The sequence below is a fragment of the Haliaeetus leucocephalus genome, unplaced genomic scaffold, assembly GCF_000737465.1.
Source record: "Haliaeetus leucocephalus isolate CR32 unplaced genomic scaffold, Haliaeetus_leucocephalus-4.0 Scaffold193, whole genome shotgun sequence".
Lineage (NCBI taxonomy): Eukaryota > Metazoa > Chordata > Aves > Accipitriformes > Accipitridae > Haliaeetus > Haliaeetus leucocephalus.
In genome coordinates, this window is record NW_010972629.1 from 354200 (window position 1) to 364362 (window position 10163).

General features: G+C 57.8%; 2 protein-coding genes across 2 annotated transcripts in view; both read right to left on the bottom strand.

Annotated features, from left to right (window-relative positions):
- Positions 1-1064, bottom strand: part of ITGA10 (integrin, alpha 10) — a 10702-nt gene extending 9638 nt beyond the window's left edge. The window contains exon 1 of the mRNA XM_010565603.1: positions 1013-1064. Within this exon, the coding sequence (XP_010563905.1) occupies positions 1013-1064 (52 nt within the window). The remainder of the gene's footprint in view (positions 1-1012) is intronic.
- A 758-nt stretch (positions 1065-1822) lies between these two features.
- Positions 1823-4354, bottom strand: LOC104830579 (toll-like receptor 2). The gene has a single exon (XM_010565604.1). The coding sequence runs from the start codon at positions 4352-4354 to the stop codon at positions 1823-1825; it is 2532 nt and encodes an 843-aa protein (XP_010563906.1).
- Positions 4355-10163: the final 5809 nt, after the last annotated feature.

A 10163-nucleotide genomic window follows, 5' to 3' on the forward strand; every position in this document is an offset into this window, starting at 1 on the left:
AACTGTGCAGGGAAAGGGGGGGAGCCGGGCCTGGGGGTAGTGGGTGTCTCGAGGAGGGGGGAAGAGGTCCTGAGTGTTGGGTGCTGAGCACCCCGTCTCTGGCTCCAAGCACCCCACAGGCAGCACCGAGCACCCCAAATGTACCACCAAGCACCCTACATATAGCACCCAGCACCCCAAATGCAGCACCAAGCACCGCACAGGCAGCACCGAGTACCCCACAATAGCACCCAGCACCCCAAATGCAGCATCAAGCACCCCACATATAGCACTGAGCACCCCAAATGCAGCACCCAGCACCCCAGCAGGCTCTGGGGTGGACAGGGCAACTTGGGGGTTTCCATTTTGGTGGGCCCAAGGGGTTTGCGTTTGCCTCCAAACTTGAAAAGAGTCACAAAGTGCTGCCCCCCCCCTCCCCCATCCCCTCTCCTCCTCTCCCAGCTCTGGATGGGGAAACCGAGGCACAGGGAGGCCAAGGGCCACTGCGCTGGCTGCATGCCTCAGTTTCTCCACCGGCAAGGCACGGCGGGAGAGCGTGGACATGCCCAGATGGGACAGAGATTGGCTGGGGGCCCAGCCACCAACCTCTCCCTTGGGGGGGGAAGCTTTTTTGTCTTTTTTTCCCCCCAAAAAGTAGATTTTCCATTGAAGGGTTTTTTTTTAGTTCCTCTTAGCGGGGTTTGGCTTCCTTCCATGCTGGCACCAACCCCTTCCTGGCCCCATCCCCAAACCCAGGGGAGGTTTTGGGATCCCCCCTCCAGCAGGAAAAAGTCAAAAAATATATTGAGGAGGTGGGATAAGGACCAAAACCAGGTGCTTTTCCTGCAAAACCCCCCTGACCAGCTCAGCGGAGGCATCTCCACATCACTGAGCTCTGGGTTAATGGGTACCCAGCTCAGCACCAGCCCCCCCCAACCCCGCAGCATCCCCAAATGCCTCCGATTCACACATCCCTCCCCCCCAAAAAAACCCCTTTTTTCCCAAATCTGGCTGCATTTTTGGGGGACATTACCTGGGAGCAGGAGCAGCACGGGAAGAAGCCATCGGCACCTACCACCCTCCATCGCCCCACCGTCGCTGGAGCCGCCAGCATCGGCTGTGAGCAGCTCAAAGGTTACTCTGTCTCCATACAGGATATTTTTTTTTTCCTCTTTTTTTTTTTTTTTAAATATTTTTTTTTCCTCCTCCTTCATCTTCAATTGGCTGCTAAAAATAAACAGCTGGAGTGGGGTTTTTTTGGTTTTTTTTGAGGGACGGAGTTAGGAAAAAAAGGGAAAGTGGAGAAAAACATGGAAAAAAAAAAAAAAGAGGAGAGGGAAGAAGGGGGCAGGGACGTGCAGGGTTTGGGGGGACAATGGCATGCTCAGGGTGCTCCTGAAGGGGTTTTCCCCCTTTTCCTGGCAAAGCAGTCCGTGCATAGGCTGGGAAGCGTGTCCCATGGTGTCCCCAACCCCAGGAAGGCTTGAACCCCACAGCTGTGGCCAGGACACCCAGCTCTTCTCCCCGGGGACCTTGACTTCAGGCTGGGGGTGTAGGGATAGGGAGTTTTGGGGTGCCCGCTGCTATCCTTGGTTCTCTGTGGATTTAGCGTCACCACGTCCTCCGGGTGACAGTGCCACCTCCTGGACACTGTCCCCATCTCCCGTCCCTTGGAGAAGGCTGAGAAGATGGGGTGACCTTGGTGAGGATCCCCCCCCATCCAAACACCAGCTCGTCGAGACGCCCCTGGCAGGGGAAACCGAGGCAGGTGGGATGCCCAGCATGCAGTAGCACCCCAAGACCACCTTCCAGCTACTGAAGGACAGGGCAAGAGAGGCCACTGCTACGTGGTGGCATCCACGGCTGTCTCTTCCTCGCCGGCAGCAGGACCGAGCCCCCCAGGGCTGCCCAAGAGGCTATGAAGCTGAAGCCAGAAGAAGGGTTGTCTCCCGGGTTCATGGGGCCACTCCAGGTAGGTCTTGGTGCCCAACATCTTCCGGAGCCGGGAGAAACGCCGGGGCAAACCCTGAGCATCAATGGGTTCCTTCACCACCAAGATGACATCCTCACTGCCCAGCCCCACAGCACGTTGGTGGGCAAAGTAGAGCTCATAGTTGCACCACTCACTGTCGACAAAGCTGCGGGAGAGGACGAAGATGACCTTGGCGCTCCTCTCAATGTTCTCCACGATGTTATCGATGATCCAACGGCCCGGTGTGAAGTCCCGCTCGTGGATACAGAGCCTGTATGGTGGTGTGGTGCTCTCTAGCCGGTGCAGAAGCTCCTGGCGAACCCAGCCGGCATCGGCACAGCTGTAGGAGATGAAGGCGTGGTAGGAGCATCGCCGTGTGGCACCTGTCCGCCGCCTGCCATACTTGGCATGCACCAACTGGTATGTGGCTCGCAGGTACCAACCGGCATCCAGTTTCCAGCAGAGCACGGCACACGCCACCACTGCCACCACCGTGCTGGCCACCGCCACGGCCACCAACGCTGGCACATTGCATTCCAAGGGACGTGGGGCGTAAGCGGCCACGGCCGTATCCAGCAGTGGCTCGGGATGGTAGCAGGTCCAGTTGTGGGGCCAGTCGGTCAAGGTGGGTCGTCCCCGTCGCCACGTCTCCTCCAAGAAGAGGTAGAGGTCACAGGTGCAGTGGTAGGGGTTGTTGCCGGCTGCCAGGCTAATGAGCCGCGGCATATTGATGAAAGACCCATGGTTGATGACACCAAAGGAGTTTCCGTCGATGGCCAGCACCTCCAAACGGGGGCATCTCCACTCAGAGGGGATGAACTTGATCTTATTGCCACTCAACCGCAGCTCCTGCAGCCAGGGGCTTCGGGTGAAGTAGTCCATGTCCAAGCGGTCAAGCTGTGAGTAGGAGAGGTCCAGGTACTCAAGGGTGGTGGGCAGGCACCCAAAGGTGCCTGCCGTCACCCGGTTGTGGTGGAGGGCCAGCCAACGCAAGGTAGAACTCCATTGGCACGTCTCCTGCAGGCTGCCCAAGCCATTGTGGCTGGCATCAAGGTGGGTGAGCCGGGGCCAGGTCCTTGTCAAGGTGGCCACCACAGCCAGGCTCAGGAGCTGGTTGGTGGCCAAGACAAAGCTCTCCAGCTTGGGCATGACACCCTCATAGTGGCAGTGTTGGTTATAGATATAACTGTCTTCCAGGCGGTTGCCGGAGATGTCCAAGGCCTCCACGTTACGCATCTCGCCCCAAGCATCGCAGGGGACATAGTTGAAGTTAACATTGATGATGGAGAGGGCAGCCACGCCACTGAACCAAGTGAAGGTCCAGTCGAAACGCAGGACATCAGGGTTGCTGATGTCTTGCAGCAAGAGGCGGTCAAGCCGTGGGGCAGGCGCCTCCATGCTGGAGCTGTTCTGCCACGGTGAGCGGGCGAAGTCAATGGCCACCAGTGCCAAGTCACGGACGTGGGAACGTTGGACGTTGAGCAGGGCCAAGCGGAGGAGGTTCTCGTTGAACTTGCCCCGGTAGAAGACCAACTTGGTGATCTGCAACTCGGCCAAGCCATCAAAGGGATCGGCGTCACCAGTGTAGTAGGTGAACTCAAAGAGGTTACGGAAACGCAGGTAGTTGAGGGGTTTGCCCCGCAGGTCCCGCAACATCAGCGGCAGAGCCGCTGCGCTCTCGTCCAAGGCAATGTCGCACCACAGCTCCGTGGTGTTGAGCCACGAGAAAGCCCCGACTTCGTACCGTCGCAGGCTGGAGGCCGACTTGATGGCGAACTTCTGCAGCGCCGTGTCCTTCAAGATGGCAAAGTCCCCCCGGGAGATGTCCCGCAGCAGCGGCCCACCCAGTGACAGCTCCCGCAGCTGCTGCAGCCTGCCAAAGATGCCATCCAACGCCACGCTGCGGTAGAGGTTGTTGGACATGTCCAACCAACGGAGGTTGACCAACGGTTGCAACGCCAGTGCCGGGATGCGTTTGAGAGAGTTGTTGAAGAGCCGGAGGTGCTCCAAGAGGGGGTTGGAGAGGAAAGCATTTGGCGAAATGCGGGAGATGTTGTTGTAGCCCAAATCCAAGTGCCGTAGCTGGGTCATGCTGGCGAAGTCGCCCGCCGTGATCTCCTGTAGCTTGTTATATGAGAGGTCGAGGCTGTGGAGGCCACTGGGGAGGCCATGGGGCACCCGCACCAGGTCCTGCCCCTTGCACAGCCCCGTCCGGTTGTCAGCGTCAATGCGGCACGGCTGCCATGCCGCATCCCCTGCCAGGGCCAACAGCACCAGGCACCAAACCCCCCGGGTGCCAGCAGCTGGGGGGGGCCGCAAGGCCTCCGGCATGGCAGTGGGGTGGCTGGGGAGGTACTGCCAGTGGCAGGAGCAGGGACGGGGCTGGAAGGGGCATCCGGGCATCCCGGCGGAGCTGTCCTGCGGCAGGAAAGGGAGGTCAGTGGTGCCATGTGGGGAGGACCCCGACCCCCCAGGGAGCTCTGGGATCAACCCCTGGGGAGGCACCGGAGGGGGGGGTGGGAGGTGGCACCTGGATCTGGTAGGATGGGAACAGGTAAATCCTCCCTTGGGGGCTCAAGGACTGGATCCCAGGGGGATCGGGGACTGGATCTTGGTGGGGGTGGGGGGTGTTGGATCACAGGGGGATCAGATCCTGGGGATCAGGGAGGGGATTGGGGGGGGGGAGGTGTGGGACTGGATCCCACGGATCAGGAAATGGATCCTGGGGGTATTGGGGATGGGATCCCAGGGGTATCAGAAAATGGGGGGGTAGGGGTGGGAATCAGGGACTGGATCCCAAGGGGATTGGATCCCAGACCAGGGGGGCCAGGCACCAAATTGCAGGGGTCTCCAACACCAGATCCAGGGCGCCTTGGGGACGAGATCCCAGAACGGAGCTCAGCGACCAGATCCTGTGGGATTTGGCACACCAGATTCCGCAGGCTGAGGGCCCAACCCAGTGCAAACAAGCAACCCAGCCCCTCCTCCTTCTCCTCCTCCTCCTCCAAGCCTGGGCTGAGGCTGGGGGGGGGCTCCAGCAAGCTGTCCCCCACCCCGGGTTTGCCTTTCTGCTGATTTTTAGGGTGGGTTTTATTTTCCAATTAAAAAAGATTAAAAAATTAAAGAATTTAAAAATTAGCTTTTTTGCACAAAGGCAAACTTGCGCTCCTCGGCTGTGGAGTGATTGCAGCCAAGCGTTTTGGTATTTTTATGGGGGGGGGGAAACAAACCAGGAAACTGGAGGAGAAAAACAGACGGGCGTCTGTCCTGCCCCAGTGCCGATGGCAGAAGTGGCAAATCCAGGCCAGGTATTGCCCCCTGGGGTCACAGTCCTGCCCAGGTTGTCTAGGGCCAGACCCCAGCCCAGGGAGGGGGACATGGGGGAACCGCCCTGCTTCATCCTAAAAATTGTCGTTGTCATCCCCCGCCCCACGGTGCTCCCTTTGCTTTCATGGAAAGGAGGAAAAACACCTGGAAATGCCACAAAGTGGTGGTGGTTGGGTGAGGGAGCAGGTGGTGGGGGACCCGTGGGGGCTGGTGTGGTCCCTGATGCTCCCCCACAGGGTCCCTTCGTGTAAGCCCCTGTAGGAAACACCTGCGCCCCACAGCACTGCTGCACCCACGTGGGGAAACTGAGGCATGGGTGACCCTCGTCCTACCCCGCCAAAACCCTCCCAGCAGCAAACTCTTCCTCATTCCCAACACTAGCCCAGCCCAAACGCAACCAGTCACACCAAAACAACCCCATATTCCCCCCTCCTCACCCCCCCGGCCAGACCCCACTCACCCCACGTGGCACCTGGGATGCAGCGAGTTCAGCAGGTCTTAGCCGGGGCGGGAACGGCAACAGCCACATCCAGGAACCACCCGGGCAATGCCAAACTGGCCGGGGCGGCAGGCGGTGTGGCGGGGACGGGAGGAGGACAGGTTTTTGTCCCTGGCTGGGGGAAGCCCCCCCCCGCCAGCCCTGGCCGCACTTTGTCCCCGGGGGAGGTTTGCAGCAAGGGGCTGTGCCGAGGGCCTGGCTGGCAGCGGGGCTCGGGTCCCCAAAGTCGCCCCGCACCCCAAAGTTATGTGACCTCACGTGCCACGGTCCAGCACTCCCAGCCCAGTGCCCCCCAGCCCAGCGGTCCCAGTCCAACCTGCTGCTCTGGTCCAGCATCCCCAGCCTATCCTAGCGTCCCCAAATCAGCCCAGCACTCCCAAATCAGCTCAGTACCACCAGTCCAGCCCAGTGCCCCCAGCCCAGCTCAGCCCCTCCCAGTCCATCCCAGTGACCCCAGAGCAGCACCCCCAGTCCAGCCCAGGACCACCCAATTTAGCTCAGTGCCTCCAGTGAAGCCCAGCACCTCCAAGCCAGCTCAAAGCTCCCTGTCCAGCCCAGCAACCCCAGTCCATCCCAGTTCCCCCAGCCCATCCCAGTGTCCCCAAATCAGCCCAGCACTCCCAAGTCAGCTCAGTACCACCAGTTCAGCCCAGCACCCCCAGTCCACAGCAGTCCCCCAGCCCAGCCTGGTGCCCTCAATGCAGCCCAGCCCAGAGCCCCCAGCCCAGCTCAGCCCCTCCACCCCAGTCCATCCCAGTGACCCCAGCGCAGCACTCCCAGTCCAGCCCAGGGGCCCCAGTTTAGTTCAGTGCCTCCAGTCAAGCCCAGCACCCCCAAGCCAGCTCAAAGTCCCCTGTCCAGCCCAGCACTCCCAGTTCAGCCCAGTGCACCTAATCTGGCATCCCCAGTCTATCCCAGTGCCCCCAATCCAGCATCCCCAGCCCATCCCAGTGCCCCCAGTCCAACATCCCCAGCCCATCCCAGCATCCCCAGTCACTCCTCACAGCCCCGCAGTACAAGCCCCCCCCCCCCCCCCAGGCTTGGCAATGCCCTGACTCCATCCCTCCCCACTGAGGGGGGGTCCCAGGGGAGTCCCCTCCGCCAGCTCCAGCCCCCCCCCATGGATGTGTCCAGCCATGCCACAAAGCCAAGTGCCCATGGAGGAGCCCAGGAACCAGCCAGAAACAGGGACACATCCAGAAGACCAACCTTGACCCCTCTCCTTAATTACCAACTAACGAAGACTGTCGTCCAATTAGTGGTGAGTTTTCCCTTATCTAAAGGACCTGAGGTTTTGTAGAGTAGAAAATATGTACAAAACCATGTAGAAAATGCTCTAAATTGGTGTTTCCAGGCTCTGCCATGATGATCTGGAGGTCCCACCAAGCCCACCATGGGCACAGCCATCATGGGAGCATCCCCAGCATCTCCTGCCTGGTGGGACCAGTCCCAGCCAAGTAACAGCTAATTAAACTCTGATGATGGTTGCTGGCTCTGGTTTCAGTTTCAGAGTTTCTGTTGTCTGGGAAAACCCCATTGCAGCGGCAGGAGGGCATCTGGCAACAGGCTTTGGAAATAAATCTGAATTAGTTGTAATTAGATCAGTAATAATGCTAATTAGTTGGAATTAGCAGCTCAAACCCAGACCCTGCTCCCCCAAGGTATGATCTGTATTCTCTTTATAGTCCACAGCCCAATAAATACTTGGATAAATGGAATTTTTATTATTATTAAAGATGATCCTGCTAAGTAATCGGGATATTTTCATAGAAAATTGTTCATGTAAGAGGAGCATTGGAGGCTGGGGGGCTCCAGACCCCTGACACGCAATGGTCCCACATCCTTTAACTGCCATGAAGATGCTTCCAAAGGAAAAGCAGACACAGGGGACAGATGGAAAATGGTTGTACTGGGATGGAAAAACCCTTTAAAGGTTTTCCCGGGTGGTCAAGGGACCATCACAGACCTGGGGAGAGCTCTGTGCTCCAGCAAAAACAATTTCCAAAGCCGTTGAGAAAGGCTGGGATGGGATTTCATCAGACTGGCAGTGTCCAGTAGATGGAGGCAAGAGGTTTGAAGAAGCAGGCTGGGATGGGAAACCCAAAGAAATAGAGTTTCCCCACCCAGATTTAGGGGAATATCAGCATATGGATGCCACCTGATGCAGGCCACTGCATAAAAAAACAGCTCTGAGGAATTTGGGGGGGGGGTGTCCCACTTTTGCAAAAAATTCTTAAACCCCTTCACTTTCATATTTAATATGAAAGTTAAATTAAGGATGAAAATTAAATAAACAGGTAAATAAACTATGAAAATTAAACAAACTAAATATTTTTATATATATTTATATAAACAGATAGAACACATTATTATTAATAAAAATATATATATAATTTTGTAGAAATTCCCCGAGACCCAGACCTCTGTGTCCTGGTGCAGGGCAGAACCGTGAGGACCCCCTGGACCTCCACAGCAGGGTCACCCTTGTCCCTGCCACCCCTGCTCCCAAGTCCACCCATCAGTGCCAGCCTTAAGTACTGGCTAATGAAGACCCTTGCCCAATCAGTGACGATTTTCCCCTATCTAAGGGAATTTATGGTTCATTAAAAGCAGGTGAAGCTGGAGCTCAGGGCAGGACCAAGCCTCCAGGTTTCAAGGAAGCCCAGGTGAGACTCCCACCAGCACAATGCCTCAGCCACGATGAGTTTCTTGGGTCTCAGCTGGGGCCAACACCAGGCTCTGCCCATCCCCAGGCCACCGAGAAGCTGCCGCACTGGGTGGACAGCATCATCCTGCTCTACAGCATCTGTGACTGCTCCAGCTCCCACTGGCCTCAGCAGCCACAGTGCCAGCAGCCGGTGCCTGTCATCTTGGTGGGCAACATGTGGGACCTTGCAGCACCGGCAGGCAGCGCCCGGCAAGGAGGGCCAGCTCCTGCACCGGCTTTCATGGAGGTTTCGGCTGCTGAGACCTACCACAGGGCTCTGCTGGTTTTCCACCAGCTGCTGGAGGTGGCGAGGGGGGTGGGAGGGAGAGCCACCGGCACCCATGGCATCATCCAAAAAGTCTCAGCCGCCTTCAGCCATTGCCAGATGGGGTGAGCCTCCCCCACGGCAGCTGTGAAGGTGGAAGCAGATTTGAGGGGACAGCTGGCAAACTGGAGTCACTGAGCCCTGCCTGATCCAGGGTATGTCCCTCCCCAGTCTCACCATGGGCGAACGGGAGCAGCACTGGGTGCCTGTGGTGCCGGCAGAGCCCTCCAAGCACGGGAACGTCCATCTGTCCGTCCCTCCCCAGAGCCAAGGTGATGGATGGAGGTTTCCCATAGCCAGAGACCTGCTGCGGGCTTTGCTGAACTGCTCGATAAACCGGCCATGGCTAAACCCCCCCTGCCGAGAGGAGCTGTTTGTCCCACTTGGGTGCCGGGAAAGCCAGGAGCACCCTGCTGGGGTGCTAGAGACCTCCCATACCCATCTCCTGGCCAAAGGAAACTAGTCCCATCCCCTTCTGGCAGGCTGGGAGTCCAGACACAGCCTGCCCTGCCAGGTCTGAGCACCAGCAAACTCATTTGCCCACAGCAGCTAAGCAAAAAAATGCCTGGAGATGGGGAGGAAGAGCTGAAGGAAAAGACAAAATGAGCTTGTTTGCCTTCCCAGCTTCTCCTGCACATTCTTTGCCAGCTCAAAAGCACAGCAGGGGGGATTTGCTGCAGATGCTAGAGCAAGCCAGGCACGCACAAAAGACTCAACGCCCTTGATCTGCTCCGAAAAGGGCTGGGGGCAGGAGGCCTCGGCTCACTGCCACCACTGTGGGAAGGAAAGGGGGGTGGAAAAGGGCTGTTGATGCATTCCCCAGCGATGGCAGCAGCAAAGACCCTAAATACTGGGGGGGAGGACGGGTCCCCGAGGTGTCCCCATCACTCACTGCCTGGTATATTGGGAAACACACGTTAGGACCGAGTCCGAGACCCCATCCCGACACAGGCCAGACACACAGGGCTGCGCGTTCATCCATCCAGGATCATGAAGACAGAGGAAAACAGCAACATCTCAGCAACCGGGCTTTAATAATTAACTCTGCAAACCGCCACAGGACCGTGATTAGCGCAGACGCCTGTTTATAACACAGTATTTACACGTGAGTGAGGAGCAGAAGATGCCGCGCAGCCCTTCACCATACCTTTCCAACCTCTGCCAAAGTAAAATATTGCTCTAACACGTTAAAACTGCTGCGGTAACAGCACACGGAAGCTGCTGACGTGCTAGGGTCAGCTGCCTTTCACTCTCATAACTGATTTACCTTCTCCACCAAGAGTTCCAAGTCACTGAGTCCAAGCTGAGATTTTGCTCCAGCTCTTTACCATTTGCTGAGGGGAACTGGGGGGGG

What these genes read in the sequence shown, in the direction of transcription:
- LOC104830579 (XM_010565604.1), bottom strand. Translation starts at nt 4,354, where the DNA reads ATGCCCGGATGCCCCTTCCAGCCCCGTCCCTGCTCCTGCCACTGGCAG.